This window comes from Cetorhinus maximus, chromosome 17 (assembly GCF_964194155.1).
Source record: "Cetorhinus maximus chromosome 17, sCetMax3.hap1.1, whole genome shotgun sequence".
NCBI lineage: Eukaryota > Metazoa > Chordata > Chondrichthyes > Lamniformes > Cetorhinidae > Cetorhinus > Cetorhinus maximus.
The window spans coordinates 69,218,536-69,240,111 of NC_135895.1; the positions used below are offsets into that span (position 1 = coordinate 69,218,536).

The following is a 21,576-nucleotide window of genomic DNA, read 5'->3' on the forward strand; positions in this document are numbered from 1 at the left end:
TCCATGGGCCAGAGGAAGCCTGCCAAAGTCATCAAGTCCAACAGGACAGCAGAATGAGTAGGCTGTCTCCAATGCCAGTGCCTGATACATGGAAGACCCCATGCGGCGTGAATCCTCCGGGGGCCTGGAAAACAACACTGAGTCCTGAACTGAAGTCTCGTATTTCTATCAATGCAGCTCTGAAGCGAAATGAAGATGTCCTGTTCACACAAGCAACCAGCAGCAAGTTATATTCTAAACTACAAACTACTTGCATTTGCAAGCTCACTGACCCCACCTAACCTACCCATGGATGAGGTTTTTGAAATTGTGGCCTGCCCGCCTGCCCACTTAGCCCATGCGACGGCTGAAAATCGCACAGGTTACGTAAAGTTTGAGACAGTTGGTGTCCCAAGGGCCTTAACTGGCCACTCAATTAATGGCGGGAGGGCCTCCATCTTCATCTGCCTACCGAAATATCGCCAGAGTGCGCATCGACATCGGCACGCTCGGCCAATGTCAATATGCTTAATTTCACACTCGGGCGTGTCGGGCACGTGCCCGCACACCGAGCTAAAAATTCTGGCCCTCAAGTTTAGAAGAATGAGAGGTGATTTCATTTTGAAACTTACAAAATTCTTAAGGGGCTAGACAGGGTAGATGCCGAGAGAATGTTCCTCTTGGCTGGGGATTCTAGAACCAGGGGACACAGTCTCAGAATAAGGGGCAAGCCATTTAGGACTGAGATGAGGAGGAATTTCTTCTCTCAGAGGTTAGTGAATCTTTGGAATCCTCTACCCTAGAAGAATATGGAAGCTCAGCCATTGATTGCAGGGATCAATAGATTTCTAAATTTTCTAGATGCTGAGGTAGATGATCGACCATGATCTAGTTGAATGGCAGAACAGGCCATTCCGAGGGGGTGAATTGCCTACTCCTGCTCTTATGTTCCTATGTCTTCAAGCCTGCCACCACATGGCCAAGAAAATTCAAACCATAATTTTACTAGTGCCCTCTCTTTATTATGAAATATTAGAATATAATTCTATGACAGAATTTTTTAGGCATATAAACAAGATGGGCTATCTTAAGAGCTTGACTTGCACAACATTGCACGATCTGCTGGAAGTCACAGCCAGTACTAAATTCATTGACGCTGTGACTTCCTGAAATTACATTATCAGTTAGGATTCCAGCTGCTGGGTAGAGTCACATTGAATAGTTTATGGCTGTTAAAATTAGCAGCCATAAAACAAAGAATAGAATGATAGTACAATAGGTTTGTTGTTCAAATTGACAAACTCTTCAGTTTAATACAATATTTGGATAATAATTTTGCTTTCACAATTAAAAATATTACTAGTTTAGAAGTAATCAAATAAGTGCAGGAAAGTATGAAATGAAAGAAAGTACAATTAAGCAACATTATTACTAATTCTTGGGGCCTGAATATAATTTGAGAATATAAAAAGGGAAGAACACAGAAGAAACCTAGGACCTACTCAGGTCACTGCATTTAATTCTGACCTAGTAAGTCTTGAGGGTTCATTATATTTAGGCTTGGACCTCCATTGATTCTTATGGAACTTCAACCAAGACTCAAGATAAGTATGGTATAAAAGGATGCTTGTAACAGTAAGTGGGGTTTTCTTACAGCTGATAATTCTAGCAAAATCATCAGTGCATGTAGAAAATAGATAATCCTATTTGTATGTATGTTGCCTTTCCCCTAAAATTGAGAAGAATTTCACCCTTAGGGTTGAATTTTCCCCCCTGTTGGTGGAGGAAGTTAATGGGCGGGCGCATGCAGGCGCGCTTCTGATCGGCACCCCCAATCAGAGGCGCGATGCCATTTTACATGGGTGGGCCAATTAAGGCCCGCCCAGCATGACGTCCACAGGGAAGCGCTATGCACTCCTTGTGCGAGCGGGGTGGGATTCCTAAAATCAAGAGTGCGCTCCTTCGCGCATGCGCACGAAAGAGCGCACTCATCTCCCTGAGGCTAAGTGTTGCCTCAAGGAGATTGGCTCTAAATGTGTAAAAGCTCAAAATAGAAAAATAAAATTTCCCTAACATGTCCCCTCATGTGACAATGTTACATGAGTTGGGACATGTTCATAATTTCCAAAAAAACTTTGTTAAAATTTTTAAAACCCTACATGAAACCTCATCCTGCCCATGGATGAGGTTTCATGTTTTTTCTAGTTCCTGCCGGGGCTCCTAGCTTGCCCGCCAACCTTAAGGTTGGACGGGCAGGTCCACTAATTACTTTAATTGCTTTATCAATGGCCTCAATTCGCCATTGACAGGTCGGCGGGCACGCAGCTGATTTTGCTGCGCCCCCCCGCACCTACCAGAAAATTTAAATCGGGCACAGTGATGCAGCCCCGCCCCCGCTCGCTGACGGTAAAATCCAGCCCTTAAAGCTTGTTAGAGTAAGTTGCATATCCATTCAGCATTTCACTTATGTATGGTTCTTCAGTTTATAAGGACAGATTTAATCGTGTAGGGAATATTTGGAGATAACATGCAACAGCTTCAAGTGACTTACTATGAAAGAAAAGACTTCCTGTTCTCAACTGAGTCACCGAACTGACTCCTGTGTGTCTTGAGAAGATGGACTCCCCATCCAACCGCCGCCATCTGATTCGTGGTTTGGGGTAGCCCTGAGCCTGGCAAGGTAGAGTCAGGTTTGAACCAATATCCACTGAAATATCCAGCGGGGATTGTGAGAAAACAGGAGATGCTGTGGAAAAAGATGAAACAAGTAAACTAGTTAAGCTTTGTTAGTGCGGGTCTGTTTACATACATAATGAAAGAATTAATAGTATAATTGGAGGGGCATTGTTGTCCTGATAAAAGTATTTTGTCATTAAGAGATTAATGTTTATAATGCTATATTGAAATTTTTTTTAAAAATAGAGTTTAACGGTGTCTGTCTATGCTTGTGTGTATGTGTGTGTGTCTTAATTGGATTAAAGCCAACTAGTCTGGGTGCTTTGATGTATAGAAAGAAGTAGGTTTGAAATGGCAATTAGGTAAACAGTAGGGAAGTTAAAAAGGTTAAATGTACATTTGCATTTGTTGAATAAAGCATTCAAGAGTGGGAGTAAAATCTTGCACCTAGCTGGGAGACGCCAAGCAATGTGTTTATATTACTAATAAAATTAGTGGGATGAAAGAATATTATTGTTAGGGGAAGTAAATTAAAAACCTAGTAATATAATGGAAAAATTACCTTCAAAGGAAAAGCTAGATATAAACAGAAAAGAGTTTGTGTGTGTAGGGCAGAGGCACTTAAGATCTGACCAGCTTGCATGCCTTGAACTGTGTCTGCAAGGAACTTCATTTTGAATTCGTACGGTCAAATGTGCTCTGCCTGGGGTAATTTTAAAATCAATGAGTTTTACTGTTGCCTTAGTGGGGATGTAGCTGAGAGTTGGATTAATTAGGGGATTTTTGTAGTTATTATAGTAGCAATTTTGTAGACATATGTATGTGCTTGCAGTTTTTCTTGTATTAGTAAATGTTTAATTTAGTTTTATAAAAAACCTCTTGAGACTTGGTAGTCTTATTACGATTGAATTCTAAGCCTGCATCTCGAAACATACAAATTGCAAAAATGGATTATGACAGTTGTTTTGAGTTTCTCTCTGGGATTTGAACAACTCAGCCCTTACCATCGTTGTGTCATAATAATTTCATGCACATTCTTTCTCCGCATATGTGGACTAGTCAGAAGAGATAAATGTAACTTTTGTTATGATGATATCACATGTAAGCAATGCAAGAATGTTTTTCAATAAAATTGACATTGTTTCATCTTGTGCTTGTAGGGAAATACTGGTGAATCTCACTTGGTATTGTTCATGATGAGACAGAGGCGTGACAAATGTTCACAGTTTAATATAAATACTCAGGATGTGCTAATGAAGACGAATGGTGTATTGGGAAGGATAAGCTTTGGCGAGCCATGTGATCTTTTCTCATTCTTGTATCTCCTTTTGCACCTGGTAACTCCACTGTGGCTTTGTTCATTAGCAGGTTAAGAGATCTGGAGTCCAGTTGTGACTTTTAGCTGCTAACCTGGCCTGCTGCTATAATGTTAACTACTCAAGTTCTGGCATAACCAGGGACTACCCCAATTCAGCATAGCCAATTCCAGCATAACTAGGGTCCACTCCAATTTGGAAATCAGCCGTTCTGCCCTCTCTAGAAATTTTAAAGCCTCAATTTTGAAAATGGTGAATGTAAACATGCTCATTTTTCTTCATTCAATCAAATGTTAATTTGTTAACAGCAACATTTACAGCACATTTTTTCATGTAAATGCTCTAGATATCCTTAATCCCAACATGCAATTTAACTTGTAAAACTGTGGTAGTTGTAAAATCTAATTTACTCTCAGAGTTGCTTTCTTCCAGAAGTTAAGTTGTGATTTTTTTTACATTAGGCAATATTTTCAAAAACTGTAAAAGTTCTGTGCAGAAATATCGTGGAGAAATATTCTTTGGGAATGTGGACTTTTTGCAAAATTTCAGGATTTATTCCTTCATTGCTTACACAAAAATCGCGTATACTGCTTTGAATATCATAGGAGTCCTTTGCAAGCAGCTATGGGAAACTGATTCTTGGGTAATGGGTGGAAACAATAGCTGTCAGGAAATAACCTTTGAAAATTTAATCAGTACAGGTGAAAGTAGAATGAGGAAGAAAACAAAGTTACAAGCTGTATGGCAGCACCAAAACCTCAATTAAAGTAAATAATGAATTTGTTATAGGAACCTACAACCAACATCCAATGTGACCTGACCAGATGCTCTTCCTGCATCATTTATGGCCACACAGGTATAGTCTCCTGCATCCAGATCCTGGGTTCCCTGAATCTTCAGAATACCTTGATGAGTATCAATGCTCAGAAAATTGGAAGGACTCAGCTCAAGGTCACCTAAAGTCATAGAAAATGCATGTCAAAAAAACAGAAACAAGTAAATATGTAACAGGCAGAGAAATATCACCCACTATTTTCAACCTTTTACACAATTGTATCATTAGCATTTTGCATGTCCTTACCTGGACAACAGTGAGGAGCTTCTTATCTCAAGGAACAATTAAAATCAATTTGTTGTATAGTTACCCACTAGTTAAACAACACTGGGAGTTAATGGAGAGTTAGCAGCATGCTGGTCCATCCTTGCAGTAAGCTCAAGCTGCAGGAATCCAGCACTAGCATTTGTTGGATCTCCGTGGACAGATGAATGCAACATTTGGGCAATAAAAGTTAGGCCAACATTTGCCTGCTTTCTTCTAGCTGGCAACCAGATCTGAAAAGACTGCCACTGTTTAGAGCAGATACATAATTGTCATATTTTTCACAAGAACATTCATAAAATAATTTTCAAAAATGCTTACAAATCATAATGAAAATCCCCAAATTTATGAAAAATAGTAGTAGATAATTGCAGCAAATTGCTGCTTTGCAAACCAAAAAATCTTAATCACAGGGAATGTGATGTTATGCTAATGAAATGGTTATGTACTTTTGATGGGCTACTGACAGGAGCCAGTAATGTAATGTTGCAGAGAGGGGCCGATACGAGGCTGCTGAGTGTGTTTTCCAATCAAGCTGTTCCTGGGTAGTTTTATTGGACATAAAAGATGCTTATACAGAGGCAACCACATGGTGCAGTGCAACAGTGCACAAAAGCATTAACCTAATGCATCATGATGGGTTGGAGGCAAGTTCAGACCCACAGTTTTCAACACAATGGGAATCAATGTCTTCAAAGTCAAGGGAGCAACAGTGACTGAGGGATAGTTAGTAGATCAATCATTAACCCCTGGCCGTTCCTAATGGCTGGTTGTTAAAATTATAGCAGAACTTCACCTGTCTGCCCACTCATCTGGAAATAATTCTGGAGGTCAGTAGGACATAAAAAGGGGCAGTGCTTAAAAGTGGGGTAGGGGGAGAGGTACAAGTTAAAAGGTTTAAATAAAGATATTGTTCTGAAATTGCTCCCACCCATAGGGCTGAATATTCCCCCCGTCGTGGGGGAAGCTGAAGGGCAGGCGCGTACGGGCGCGCTTCCGATCGGCGCCCCCAGTCGAGGCGCAGCGCCATTTTACGTGGGCGGGCTAATTAAGGCCCGCCCAGTGTGCCGTCCACACAGAAGTGCTGTGCACTCCCTGTGCGGGCAGGGGGGAATTCCCAAAATCGAAAGTGCACTCATTCGCACATGCGCATGAAAGAGCGCACTCATCTCCCTGAGGCTAAGTACAGCCTCAGGGTGATCGGCTGTACATGTAAAAAAGATAAAAAATAGAAAAATAAAATTTCCCTTACATGTCCCCTCATGTGACAATATCACATGAGTTGGGACATGTCCATAATTTTTACAAAATCTTTATTAAAATTTTTAAAAGCCTACATGAAACCTCATCCCGCCCGTGGATGAGGTTTCATGCTTTTTCTAGTTCCCGCCGGGGCTCCTGGCCTGCCCGCCAACCTTACGTTTGGATAGGCAGGTCCTTTTAATTACTTAATTGATCCTGTCAATGGCCTCAATTGGCCATTGACAGGTCGGTGGGCGTGCAGCTGATTTTGCTGCGCTCCCGCCCACCTGAAAATTTAAATTGGGTGCGGTGACGTCGGGGGTCATTTTACACATCGGCGAGCGGGCCCCGCCCCCGCTCGCCAACTCATAAAATTCTGCCCATAATATCTTTGATGTAACAAAAGGAGATGTCCTTGCGCATTCCATCCGCCATTTTTGTTAGGACTGACGAATTTGGTAACAATTTCCGCACTGGAATAGTTTGGCTGCATTTGTAATATTTCTGACTATTCTTGTGTCTTTGTTCATTCAGCTAATGGCAGTGACAAGTCTTATGATATAGTATCACACAGGAGGTTGGTCCAAAAGGTAGAAAAACATAGAACAGGTTGGCAGTTATTTAAGTGTTATTGGCAATTGACTACATTAAAGGAGCTATGTCACTGTGGCAGTAAGCTGCTTGCAGAGTCCTCCAGGGATCATTCCTGGAACTTTGGTTGTATGGCATCTTGTGTATGTTTTATTTTGCTTTGGGAACAGAATTTTGTTGATGATACCAAGGTATGGAGGATTTGTAAACAATGAAGAGAAAGCTCATCATGTACTGAAAAACAGCAAATGGAATTGATTTAAGGATATCAGTGTATAAATCATTGACGTTAATCATGCAATGTGCAGCAGCAGTATAGCGCAGCAAAAAGGGAGTAGGTTGCACAGCACATGAAACAGAATACAAATTAGAAATTATGATCCTGGTTCCACAGAGGACATTGGTCCATCCCCATTTGCAATATAGTGTGCAGTCTGGTCACCATGGCACCGGAATCAGTGCATCTGATATCAGGCATGAGAAAGCTGAGCTGCAAGAGGAGACCACAAAAGCCAAGTCTGTTAACACTAAAGACTAAAGTTTGTACTGACATATTCAACATCCTTAAGGACAATCACTGAGGAAACTTATTACCATGGTTGGCAGAACACGAACAAGGGAGGGAGGGGCATAGACTGAAAGCTCAGAAGAAGGAAGGCGAGTCGATGGAGCAGATATAATGTTAAAGTTGAGTTGAATAGGTATTTGATGAAAAAATCAATCAAGGGACATTGCTGGTGAATGACATATTTTGATTTTAAACTCTGGCAGCAATCAGATAGACCAGAATGATCTGCTCCAGTCCTGTACATTCCTAAGTTCCTATGTAACAACTCCCAAAGTAGCACATAAAATCCAAACTCCAATGATGAAATAAAACATAGTTTGGGCCTTTCATCAGCATTGCATCTCTACAACTCAGAAGATTCAAACCTGTTACCATAAACATACTGTTTTCTCTTTTACTCCATTCAAGCTTTAAAGTTGATATACAACCAGGTCATGTTTCAAAAAACACAAGAGTTTCCACCATTAGTTTTTAAGTATACCCTAAGCATCTGTTTTCTGTAGATTTTCCCACTAACCTCCCATCTTGGCATAACACAGACACTTTACCCGCTTTGTACTCATAAATCCAGCTGAGAAAAGATTTATTTTCTCAAATTCAGACTGGTGGAAACTTTCAGATAGAAATGCCAGCAAGACTGTAAGTATGTTGATTGTACAGTCCACTTTGTGATTAGTCAAGAACCCGTGTGTCAATAACACAAATTTTGTGCAACCAGTTCCAAATTTGTTGAATGGTCACTCAATGAAAATTTAACCATCAACATTTTCCCTTTTAAAAAATAGCTCATTCTCATACAAGTGTAACAGGTCTTATTACATCTGGAAAAGGAAGATCAACCTAAAACCTTAACTCTGTTTCTCGCCACAGATGCTGCCTGGCCTGCAGAGTAGTTGTGGTTGGATTTTCAAAGCAGGGTGAGGAACCTGACAACCAGATAAATTCCAGGTCCTGACACTTCCGTGACGTTTTAAAATATAAATGCCCTAATTGGGCAAGAGTTGAGCTCAGTGCCTAATTAGTGGCACCAAGCACCTCCAGAAGGCAGGAGCTGCCTGTCTAGCTCCAGCGGCAATGGCAAAGGCAGCCATGTTGTGGGGTGCTGCAGCCTTGCCAAGGAGGGAGCTCATGAAAGCCAGGAGGATAAAGTCGATGCAAGGTGGCCATGGGTGCCAAGTTGAGGGATAGCGCAAATTTCACAAAAGAAAAACAAAGATAGAAATGAACTTCTTCCCCCCTTTCCCCGCAGCACCCTCCCCCAGCAATGCCGACAGCTGTGCATTAACATGTACCAGACTGCTTGGCTTTGTCCAGAAAAATGATTGAAGATTCCATTCTGTTTCAGACAGTCCCCTTAACAAGCTTGTTAAGCAGTTTAAGGGGCCGTTGATTGGTGACACTTCTGGTTTCCCGTTCTCACCTATCTGCAGATCTTTTGAAAATTGCAAACTATCCTGGAGGTGGTGATCCAGTGCCACCCTCCGAGAACGTGATTTTCAAATCCTGCCTGCACCAGCAATTGAAAATCTAGCCCATGGTTTGCTCAATTATTTGAACAAATAATTATATTTTCATATTATACTGAATAATAAATTTATATCAGTGAAAAACAGTCTCTGGAAATACCAGTACATTTTCTTCCAATTTTGTTTAACTAAGCTGTTTATGAAGCTAATGAATGGTTCAAGTAGTTGACTACCACCCTAAAGACAGAATATGATGTCTTGCAATTCCCTTTCATTTCAGTACGAGGAGTCAAATTTATTCAATTCTCGTCAAAATGCTATAAATATCTATGTAGGTGTCGATGCATTTTGAGTCTTGTGGGGAAATCACAGAATAGTACAGCATAGAAGGAGGCCAATCAGCCCATTAAGTCTGCACAAGCTCTTTCAAAGACCAATCCAATTATCCATTCCCCTCTCTTTCTCCATATCCCTGCAGTGTTTTCTTCCTTTAAGTATTTATCCAATTCCTGTTTGAAAACTAATATTGAATCTGTACCAAACAGCCTGTCAGGCAATGCATTCCAAATCCTCATCACTCGTTGCATAAAGCAGCTTTTCATCTTGTTGCTTCTAGTTCTTTTGCCGATTGCCTTAAATATGTGCTCTCTGATTATCAACCATTCAACCATTGGAAACAATTTACCTTTAATTACACTACTAAACACTTCATGATTTTAAACACTTCTACCAAATCTCCTCTTAACCTTCTCTGCTCTAAGCAGAACAATCCCTCCTTCTCTAGTCTATCATAAGTGTAGTTTTCAATTTAACTGGACAAACACAACTCATACTCCCCAGGTTATATCATCTGCATTAATTCCATCAACAACAGCTGTTGCATCTATCACCCAAGGCATGTGACCCTTCCCACCAAGGGGACTGTGGGCAGGTAGCAAACATACATACAGTGCAAAATTGGAAACCATTAGCTTCTCATACAAAGATAAAAACAAAAAACTGCGGATGCTGGAAATCCAAAACAAAAACAGAATTACCTGGAAAAACTCAGCAGGTCTGGCAGCATCGGCAGAGAAGAAAAGAGTTGACGTTTCGAGTCCTCATGACCCTTCAACAGAACTGAGTAATATTAGGAGAGGTTTGAAATATAAGCTGGTTTAAGGTGGGGGGGTGGGGGGAGAGAAGTTGGGGGGGTGGTGGTTGTAGGGACAAGCAAGCAGTGATAGGAGCAGATAATCAAAAGATGTCACAGACAAAGGAACAAAGAGGTGTTGAAGGTGTGATATTATCTAAACGAATGTGCTAATTAAGAATGGATGGCAGGACACTCAAGGTACAGCTCTAGTGGGGGTGGGGTGGAAAGACTAACAGGGCATTAAAGGTATAGATTTAAAAATAATGGAAATAGGTGGGAAAAGAAAAATCTATATAAATTATTGGAAAAAACAAATGGGAGGGGGAAGAAACGGAAAGGGGGTGGGGATGGAGGAGGGAGTTCAAGATCTAAAGTTGTTGAATTCAATATTCAGTCCGGAAGGCTGTTAAGTGTCTAGTCGGAAGACGAGGTGCTGTTCCTCCAGTTTGCGTTGGGCTTCACTGGAACAATGCAGCAAGCCAAAGACAAACATGTGGGCAAGAGAGCAGGGTGGAGTGTTAAAGTGGCAAGCGACAGGGAGGTTTGGGTCTTTCTTGCGGACAGACCGCAGGTGTTCTGCAAAGCAGTCGCCCAGTTTACGTTTGGTCTCTCCAAACTGGGCAACCGCTTTGCAGAACACCTGCGGTCTGTCCGCAAGAAAGACCCAAACCTCCCTGTCGCTTGCCATTTTAACACTGCACCCAGCAACCAAGTAAAGCTGCTGATGAGGAAAGCAAGTTTAGGGGGAAAAAGTCACCAACTTCAGGAATTTAATCAGGCATCCTGTGGTGCTTGCACATGTCTAAAGAGCCTTTTTAAACTTGACATCCAATCCTACCGTGATAGCTACATTAGGCAGGATCACGTGAATGTTCTGGTGTGCAGCATTGCTATGTTGGTGGGCTGAAAATACAATGGCCTGGATTTTTGCTCCTGAGTAGGGCACAGTTGGTAAATCACCTCGATTGCCGCACCCACCTTGGCGAAAAGTGCCCTAAATGGCGGGATCCTTGTTCTGGGGGCTGGGTGCGGGATAGAGTTGGGACCACCATCCCCAGACGCAGATCGTAGGCAGCCACAGGGTGTGTTGTGCACGCTGTTCAAAAGGCCTACCTCAGTTTTAGGGACTTTATTCCAATTGTTAAAGATTAGGTCCTCTAGGTCTCACCCCTCACCCCTTCACCCAATCTACATGCCTATACGTGCCACTCATGTCAAATCATGACCCCCAGCCCATCCTCATGGCCCTTTATAGCTCCTATACCAACTTAATGCTAACTCATGCCAACATATAAACCCCCAACAACCTCCATGGCCCCTATGCCAACTTAGTGCCAACTCATGCCAACCCATGCTCCACCACACATACCCATGGTCCCTTATAGCCCATATGCTCACGGTGTAACTCATACCAACCTATTTCCCTCACCCACTACCCTTTGCCCTTACACCCTTCATGCCAACTAACCCAGCATCCACCATCATCAGACCTCATGCTGAAAAGAAATAAAGTTTTAAATATCTATTACAGACTTGACTATATAAAAAACTCTCATTAATGAAAGCCCATTCAATACATTTAAACGACCTAATCCTTTATAGAAACAAACATTTGTATTCATAACCCCACATCAAAGACTGCTAATTTTTTGATAACCTCTTAGAGCTGTCATTCAAACTGTGAACTTACATCCCCTTACTGTGATGATAGGCTGTGGAAGCAGTCAAGCAGTAATAATGTTACAAGGATAGCACTAAGGTTTATGTCAACAAACAGTTATTGAAACACAATCACCCATTTTTTTCAAACACACAGGCCCAAGCAGGATGTTTTGTTCCAATTTCTAAAGGATAAGCTATTTAAATAACTTAACTGCTTGACAGTTCCACAGATCTTGGGTGGAATCATCCCAGGTTTGCACTAAGTGAGGTAGTGGGCAGGTAAAACAACATTTCACCCACCAGCCGCAATGGCGGCTTTTCATGCTATATCGTCCCAAACTCGCCACATTAGTTATGCATTCCTGGGAAACATGCTGCTTCCATGGTTGGCAGGCTCTCATTTGGCCGCCATGCTACTGCCTCACTGCTTCAGCACGCCAGATGCCATATTTAAAGATTAGCCGCGCACACACCTCTCAGCGCTTTCAGCCCACGACTGCTGTAAAGACTTGGCTCTGAAAGGCAAAAAGACTGCAGACCTCAGGTTCAATAGCACATCCCGCAAGCAATGGAGGCTCACTGTGATATCCTCTACCCCTGCTCTGGCTGCAAGATTGGCAGCAACCTCACTAATCTGGTTTGGGAGGCGGTGGCAGCAGTGGTCAGCGCCAACGCCCTGCAAAAGAGGACAGCCACCCAGTGCTGCAAGAGGATGAATGATCTCCTCCATTCCGCCAGGGTAAGTCACTCTTCTCATGACTCTCAACTCTCACATTCAGAAACCCACCACGCATCGCCCATGGCCCATATTCCCTGCTGGTTCAAGGGACATCACCATTCACTCTCTCACACAGGCCTTCATTGTCCTCATCCCGTCCATGGGGCCACTCACCACCCACACATGCCAGGCATACTTATTAACTGACCTGGCAGGCGTCCTGCTTACACTCTCTCCATCTCTATTCATGCAGGACAAGCTGGCAGACAAGAGGGAGAGGTCGCAGACCGGTGGCGGAATGCCTGAAATCAAGGTCCTCACGGACTTTGGAAATAGAGCCATCCAGCTGGCTGGCAAGGATCTGGACTGTTCCTGTGCTGACGGTGAGGTCGGCGGCGCTCTACCAAGTGAGGATCCAGCAGTGCAACATCCATCAGACAACCATGCTGTGAGTGGTGTCCTGTTTCACAGGCCATTGCCATGCATTAATTATCTCCCCTTCTTCCACAGGCACATCTGGGAAACAGCTGATGGAGTTCGCGACCCAGGGCCTCCAATCAAGCCCCGAAGGAGCCTCTGAAAAGGAATCTGGAGGCCCCCTCCTCGAAGTGCCATCACAGCACTCACCCACACCTTCCACCTGCGCAGAGACACACACCTCACTGGGACCTGCTTTTACAGTAGCCTCGGGATCACAATCTGGTGAGCACATTGCAACGTTTGATCCGCAGCAGGCGGAGGCAGGGACTTCCCAGGTGTCCAGCGCTCAGAGGACTGCTGGAGGCTAGAAATTTGCAGAGTCTGAGTCAGATAATGAGCCTCTGGACTCGATCATGTCACAGTTACTGGAGCTGCAAAGGCAAGATCGGGAACATCGGGAAAGGATGTCTGCTGCACTCCTCAGGTTACAAGGCATGATGGAATAGTCCGTCTGCCTTCAGGCTGAAGTGATAGCACTGGTATGTCATCGTACCGAGATCAACACTGGTAGAATGGCGGCCTCCATGGAGACCTTGGTCCAGGATGTTGCTCCTGCACTACTGCGTGGACTGAACTCCATCGCTGACTCCATAGTTGGCCTCCAACACTGTGCATGCGAGAGGGGTGCAGGAAAGTTCGATCTCACTCCAGCTACCCCTTTTCCTCAAAGAATCAGCCAGGGGCCATCAGGCACTCTCAGGGAGGAGGATCAGCAGGTAGTCTGAAGGCCCCTTAACGCATCCCGGAAAGTGTTGGCACCACTTGGATGGCCAGAGATCAGTATCCTGCATGGCAGTCCGAAGACCCACCTACCTCTGCCCCACTCCACCTGACCGATTGGCTACAGCTTTGCCCACTGCACTGCATGCTGTGCTCTCAGCTCAGGCACAGGTATTCTCCTAACATGCACTGCAAGGCTGCACTGTTAGCTTGAACCATGGGGAAGACTGGTCCGAACTGGAATGCTCACATTGCAAGGAGCTATGAACACCTCCACCAGTGACTGCTCCATGGCCAGCTTTAGCGAGGAGACTGTACAATGTGTCCAGTCATCCAATTGTTCTGCAGTCCACTAAAATGCTCATTAGTTTGCAGCCTGTGCCCGAGGAGTGAAAAGCTCTCAAGCACTTGGTGGCACTTTGATGCCTCTGCGTTGCTTGAGTGGGCAGAGAAGCTAGGCTCCAATCACATCAATGTGGCTGCACCTGAACTGTCTCAGCTGCAGAGGAATGGTCACTTTATACAAGGTTTCCCTGATGTGTGGCTACTTCCCTCGTTCACCGCCCAACCCTGCATGTTTTTGTGCACTACCTACAACCGCAGGGCCGCCCCCCACCACCACACCTCCCACCCCCCCAAGGCACCTCAACCAGCAGGCAACCCTCCTCCCCCAATGTCCCTCAATGACAAGGCAGCCCTTGCCCCTTTGCCCCCACCAATGCGCCTCAACCTTGAAGTTCAACAGGTGACCCGGGTGAGCGCTCCACAACATTACTGCATACTCACCTCCGAGTTCCCCTCAAAGTGCAGCCCGCAAAGTGCACATCTTTTATATGGTGTTGTGAAACACATCGGCGTGATTGTGGACAGGTGATCCAGCAGGAGGGGGGATAAGTCTGGCGGGCTAGCTTTATAATGATATGCGGATGTATTACAAGGGGGTTCCTGACGTCCGATGGCGGGAAATCTGACCTGCCATCAGCAGGCGGAGTAGACAATCACAAACTGGTTTCACAATGTCGTGAAACCGATTTTTGGCCTTCTTGCCGTATTGTCCACTCCTGCCACCGAACACGCCCAACACCAGCGGGCACGGAAAATCTCAGCCCTTATTTGCCCTTCACAAGATTTATATCTACTCTAAAAATTTGTAATTCACACACTGCAGGATAAGGCTCTTGCTCCAGCGAAAATGGGGTCTATGGTTCTGCTGAGTTCAGGTTTCCCCCATGGTTTCCCACCCCCATTCCCCAACCTATAAAAAAGAGGATCTGTCAGAAATGGGGGTGCGACTTCCAGAACTGGATTCCTAGCGCCATTTTGGATACATGGCAGAGTCTGCACAACTCTGCGAAGATTTAGGCCAATGTTTGATTGCAATTTGAATATGTTGATTCATATCTGAGTTGAGAATCCAAGAAGTGACAGCAATCAAAAGGGTGCTAGTGAAATAGCCCCCTGATCAATTTCTTATTACAAATCTGTTTGAAATCGCGCAGGAATATAACAGTTAACCTTGTCGTCAAAAGCCAAATGATATAATTCCCATATTGTGATGGAGTAATTGTAGGAACAATGGAATACATTTTTTTACGTTGCGCACATGACTTGTCCTTGTAACTCACTGATAGTCACACTGGCCTGTACTGGTGTTGCAAGCAAAATTTAAAAATGCAAAGTAAGTTCAGTATTTATTCAGTTAAAGTAATAGCTGAGCAGACTGAATGGTATTAGACGAAGCAAAGGGGAGCCGATCGCAGTTAATCGCTTTCAGTTTAGTGAATACTTTTGGGAGGTCGCAGCTGGGCCAGCAGAAAATCAGCACATGGAAATGAAGAGTGGAAGAAAAGAACATTGTGCAATTTGTACCAGGTTCAGCACACTTTAAGGTAGGAATCCTGTTGGTATACTGCTAAAATAGTTGATGACAGACTTGTGGCAGTATAGGTGGATGAGTTGATGAAACAACGCCCTGCCAGGGCTCCAGGATGAGTGAGTAGAAATGGGAAAAGGAAGATTATTTTACTGAGTAAAATCAACTAAATTGCAAGCTTTAAAATATACTCTGCTAACCATGTGCATCTGTGCATGCAAGGACTGTTCTTTATAACAACGACTGATCCAACAGGCTGATATTGCACAGGGCCTTTGATTTAATGCCATAAGTGTCTATCAAATTAAATCAAAAGCATGAACAACAAGTCTGGAGTAAAGTACACATCACTGAAAGTACTTGAAAATCTTCTAAATTCCCAAAGCTCTCATTTACAGATGGATAAACAATTACCACATGCTATTTCCTGACTTATAATGACATTTGTACCAGCAGTGCAAGAAGCTCTCAAATACGCACTTCTATCTAGTTTCTCTGAAGTGCAGAATTCCATAGGAAATTCAATCCAGCTAATCCAGCTGTTTCTCTCACCTTTGAACCATTTGACCTCTGGCTCTGGAACACCAGTGGTTTTGCATTCCAGAACTGAAGTGTCACCGAGGCCAATAAGGATTTCCTTTCGGACAACAGTGACCTTTGGAGCCTCTGAGGAGAAGAAAAATGACAAATTACAACGCCTACATGAACATCTTTCAGAATATAAAATGAAAATCATGCCTTTTTCCCCCAGTGTTAAATTGTTTATGCGGCATAAATCTGTACTCATTCTTGACTTGAACAAAACAGTACAAGGACAAGACCATTGCATAATTTCATTGCCATTCCTGTCTGCTGGCATTCCATAAGCTAATTTAATTGAATCTCAGCATGAATAAGTATTTGCACTGATTTAGTTATTTTTAAATTAAAAATACACAAACTAACTTTAAATCTGAAATGAGAAACAAAAACCCAGAATTGAATTTTCCCCATTACAGGGCTTAATACTTTTGGCGACAGTTTTTGACATCTTGAAAATAAAACGAAAAACATGATATAAAACAAAGAATTGTTGAAAATTTTGTTTGTCTAAAAAAGTTATGAATACTGGAAGCCTGAAGTAAAAACCAGAAATACGCGACAAGCCTACTAGCATCTGAAAGGCAAAAATAGGGTTAGATTTTACGCACCCCTGCCAGGGATTTGAAGGTGAGGGGGCATGTAAGATCCAGCAGGTGGCTTTGCCACTGTTTCCTGCCTGCCTCCAATCTGCCTGGAATTTAATGGAGGGGGCGGGAAGGTGTTGGGTGACCTGCTGCCTTTGGGCCTATTGAGGTCCTTAAGTGGGAAATTAATGGCCACTTATAGGCCACATCCCGCTGACTCTGGTATTTTACCCCCCGGCGATGGGGGAGGGGGTGGGGGAGGTGGGTGTGGGGGAAGACCCATGCCAGGCAGGAAGCCAGCAGCTTTAGCTGTGCGGGCTAGTGCCAGACAAGGTAGTAGGGGTGGGGGGAGGGGGAGGGCATCAACTTCCTTTGCAGGTCCTCTGGGCCCATTGGAAGCATTTCCCCCCGACCGAGGTCATCCTCCCCTTTAATCCTCCCTACTAGCCTTGTAAACCCAGCCTCCCCTCTTCCCCTATCCTCCCTCCCCTCTCACCCTACCTCATCAAAACCCCGACTCTAGACTTACCTGGGCTCCATTGCAGGTGGGGACGGCCTGCATTCCAGCAGTTGTCAACGGTCTGGGTGGGGTGGGAGTGCCCTGTAAAACCCAGCTCATAAAAATTAAGTGGGGATTCTTTATTCAAATTCAAATGTTGTCCTATCTTAATTTTTTCAGATCTTGATTGCTCCTTTCTGCATTCCCACCATTTTTTGTGCTTTTTTCCCTTTGTTTTTCTCCACATCTTTAGCCCATGTAAATCAATAGGACACTAATCGCAATTTTGAGGTACCAATGATGGAACAGGTCAACACACAATCCAAATATTGGAACTTTGGTGTTGACTAGTCCAACCAGCATTCCTTAGAAAGACCACTGCAGGCTGTTCATGGACAGTTCAAAAAATTAAGGTGTGAATATGACTTTTGTCTGGTTAGAAAGGTGCAGCCATACTCCTTTCAGAGCCTCATCCAACCACCAAGACGCTCAAACTGCATGAATATCTTGTTGACAGAATGATAATGAAACCTGGTTGGGCATTTACTGGTGTCATTGAGAGGGCCTCCTGAATGCTCTGCCGACCATGCGCTCAAAGTCTGCTGTTACCAGAAATCTAGCTCTTTCTTACACAGGATATTCTAGTTACTTATTCAGTAAAATAAAAGCTTGAATCTGCATAGTGAGTCATGTGATTCAATCATGCTTTGCTATAATATGTCATCTCGGCACCCCATATCTAGCAGCCTCCCTAAGCAAGATCTACCAACAGCTATCCTTGGGTCAAGGAATGGGAAACACGAGAAGTCACGAACAAATTCCTTGTGACAAACCTCATCTGGCGGACGGCAGGCTTTGAACTACCACAGTGAGAGTGGTCCTTGCTAAACAGGTTCATGACAGGCCAAAGCTCCTGTGCAGCCAATCTCCACTGCTGGAGCCTCAGGAGAAATCCCAATGCATTTGTGGAGAGATGCTGCTGCACTTTACCAAGGACTGAACGCGCTACAGACTAAGTGGCAGACTAAGAACATTAAACTCAGCAAATGAGCAGGCATCGCTTGGCTTTGGAGATTTGCATTTGCTAAATAAAATAAAAATAATATACCTGGTACATCTATAACTTGATTTTCACAATCACATAATCAACATCAGGAAAGTGCTACCAACGTTTGTGAAATAGTGCATACTTTTACATTATAAAGAAAAAAAATTCCAGCTATGCCAGGCAGTAAATATCTCATGGTAAATGATTAAATTGTTCAAGTATCATTCTGATTGTGTATGACACATTCCTGGTTTATGGGACACACCTGAATCCCTTATGAATCTATTTTCTCAACCTCTGCATAAAGCTAACCAGTTTTCAGCATACATGCATCAGAATTTGCACTGTAATGAATGATGCTAGAGGAGAGAATTACCAAATTTCACCTATTGTGTTTGGGCAGACTGAGTGACTTCTCTCGGAAGAGGAAATGGTTCAGATGTCTGCAGAGACAAGTATAATTTTCCAGTATGACATTTGCAACAATATTGGGCTGGAATTTCCTGGAACAGCATGAGGTGTAACTTGCACCGTTAATTGAACACACTCTGTTCATCTGGCATTACATTTATGTTGAAATTTACCAATCTGGCTCTGGCACAATGAGTTTAATAGTTCAATGATGAAGTGAGGATCTTGTTCATGGTGCAGCTAATGGCTTACCCAGCAGATCAGCACACGGCAGCTGAGAACAGATGCCATAAAGTCAGATTGAGGCTTGGCACGCAGATAAATGAACTGCAACATCTTGAATTAACATAAATTAACTATAAAAGTTTAAAATGCAGCAAACAGTATTTTCCAGTGTCTGCATAACATTGTTTCTACAGAGATCTCACATAAAAGGATATGAAGAAATGAATGCAGAATTTTGGGGACCAAGGCCTGCATGCATTATTGGATGAGGTTCACATCAGCAAGGCTGCTGCCAGTTGCAGGGGACTCCAAGGGTGAGTGCTCCTCTCGAGGTGAGCCAGGGGGCATGGCTGTAAAATTCTTCGAATGGCCTTACCATTGACCGGCCCAACCTCACCACAATTTTACAGTGGAATGGGTGAGACCTAGGCTCCCCCCACCCACCCACCCACCTCAACAAAGAACATGATAATATAAAACACAAAACAACTTCCAGTCTTCTGGAGTGAAGCTCTGCAACTTTAATGGGCTCTTTGTTGGCCTCGCACAGGTGAGAGTCATAAATCACATCAATACCAGGTAATGCAACCATTATTTTTAGTCTAAGTACCTATGGCATTAATCCAATAAATTGGTGATTGTGATTGACTGCAATTAATGGAGGCGAGTGCTGAAAATAAACTTCTCTCAACTTAGGCAAGGGTATTGCCTCAATGGTGCTAATGTCCTGGTAAATTATGGGACAATGCCACTAATGACACTTACTTCATTATTTCCTGGAACTTTTACAATTAATGATACATTAACCATGTGCCTGGTGCACATGGTTAATGTATCATTACTATGGTGCAAGTTTCCATCAAATTCAAGCCAATAGCTTCTGTCTTATTGGTTTTTCCAGGCATGCAAAACTTTTAGTAGGAACTCCCATATTATTTCTCAAGCCCAGAGTCAGTGCTGGGTTTTAATGAAGTTTGGTAATTTTGCTAATGATGACCTAAGTCTCTTGTATTTCATTATATGGAACAATTAGAACCTTTAATTTGCATGGAAGCCTGCAACACATGCTAGTCCATCTGTAATCTTACAGATAATAGTAAATTCTGCATTCCCAATGGAGTGTCGCCCTCAGCAGGAACCTGCATCCAAGTTGGATCTACAGCACACGAGAACCAATTTTTTGATCCATTATCCATTCAAACATGGCTACACGCGGGGAGTGTAGGTTCAGAGTTACCCTTTAGTTCTTTAGACTGTTACACAGAGAAACAAAAGGAGTTTTACACTAACCTATGTAGGTGAGAATGGATGCTTCTCTGTCTGTCCCTGCAGGGTTACTGGCCAGGCAGGAATAAACTCCAGAATCCTTCTGGGAAGCATGTCTAATAATTAGACTGCCACCTTTACTTAGCATATGCCTTTAAAACACAAAGCACAGTAAGACACCTTAGACATATATTTGTTAGAATGTGACATGTTTTACTATTGAAAGTTGTAAACTTAAAATATAGACCAACTATAAATAACCAAATATTTTTCCATAAACCAGTGAACAGACCATTATAAACATTTTTAATTCTCTATTTTCATCTTCTGAAGGTACTAATGCAAACTGTGGCATGGTTCCATTGGTGGTGTTCAATACCATCTGGTTCAAGTGGCCATTATTCATCTGTTATCCTGGATATTGAACATCAGAGGCTAATTCACCTTGGGAGTGGAGGTAAGGGTGGGGTTGGTGTGTATCATTATGGCTGACTTTGATTCTGTTATTACCTGATATTCTCATTCATATATATGCTTTACCACATGGTGATGAATCATGACTAGCACCATTGGCTCATTTCCCCCTCCAAAGCCCTAAGGAGGTAGTGTTTAATTGTTCAACCCGTGTTTCTGCCCCAGCTAGAATTAGTTACCTCAGCGCAAGCTAAATGTTAAACTTGGTGCTTCTCTGGTCTGCATGGTTTAGCACCAAAATGGGCGGGGCCTTTACTAACTGTGATGCAAAGAATCTCATCTTCATGGTTTGCATAGGATGAAACTGCAGAAACTAGGAGGCTACTCAACTGTTGAAATCTATGTTCTTATTAACTTGTTTATATTTCAAGGGAAAAATCCCCCCCCCACCCCCACCACCCCCGTGAGGGGGGAAGATCAGGAGCGGCCACGCCTCTGATCGGCGACCCCAATCGGGGGCGCGAAGCCATTTTACGTGGGCAGGCCAATTAAGGCCCGCCCAGCGTGATGTCTGCCAGGAAGCGCTATGCGCTCCTTGTGCGGTGGGGGGGGGGGAATTCCCTCAGCCGAGAATGCGCTTTTTCGCGCATGTGCGTGAAAGAGCGCACTCGTCTCCCTGAGGCTAAGTGCTGCCTCAGGGAGATCGGCTCCAAATTTAAAAATGTTAGAGACAAAAACAAAATTTCCCTGACACGTCCCCTCATATGACACTGTCACATGAGTTGGGACATGTCCATCACTTTTAGTGAAATCTTCATTAAAAATTTAAAAACCCTCATGAAACCTCATCTCGCCCGTGGATGAGTTTTCATGCTTTTTCTTAAGCCCACCAGGGCTCCCGGCCTGCCCGTCCAACCTAGCCTCCTCCTCCCATCCTAGCAGACCAGCACCTCCTGCCGTGCTGCTACCTCCGCAAGGCAGTCATCCGAAAAACGAGGGGCACACTGGCCCCCCGCCCTACC

At 43.6% G+C, this 21,576-nt stretch overlaps 1 protein-coding gene across 6 annotated transcripts in view; it reads right to left on the reverse strand.

The window, feature by feature from the left end:
* Positions 1 to 21,576, reverse strand: part of hmcn1 (hemicentin 1) — a 701,874-nt gene that overhangs the window by 410,029 nt on the left and 270,269 nt on the right. For all 6 annotated transcript variants that reach the window (XR_013579326.1, XR_013579325.1, XM_078561403.1 and 3 more), the window contains exons 13-16: positions 20,165 to 20,292; positions 16,078 to 16,191; positions 4,769 to 4,927; positions 2,531 to 2,725 (exon numbers count right to left, since the gene is read on the reverse strand). Coding sequence is in view for 4 of the 6 variants with exons in the window: in XM_078561403.1 (XP_078417529.1) it covers positions 2,531 to 2,725; positions 4,769 to 4,927; positions 16,078 to 16,191; positions 20,165 to 20,292 (596 nt within the window). In the remaining 2 variants the exon portion in view is untranslated. The remainder of the gene's footprint in view (positions 1 to 2,530; positions 2,726 to 4,768; positions 4,928 to 16,077; positions 16,192 to 20,164; positions 20,293 to 21,576) is intronic.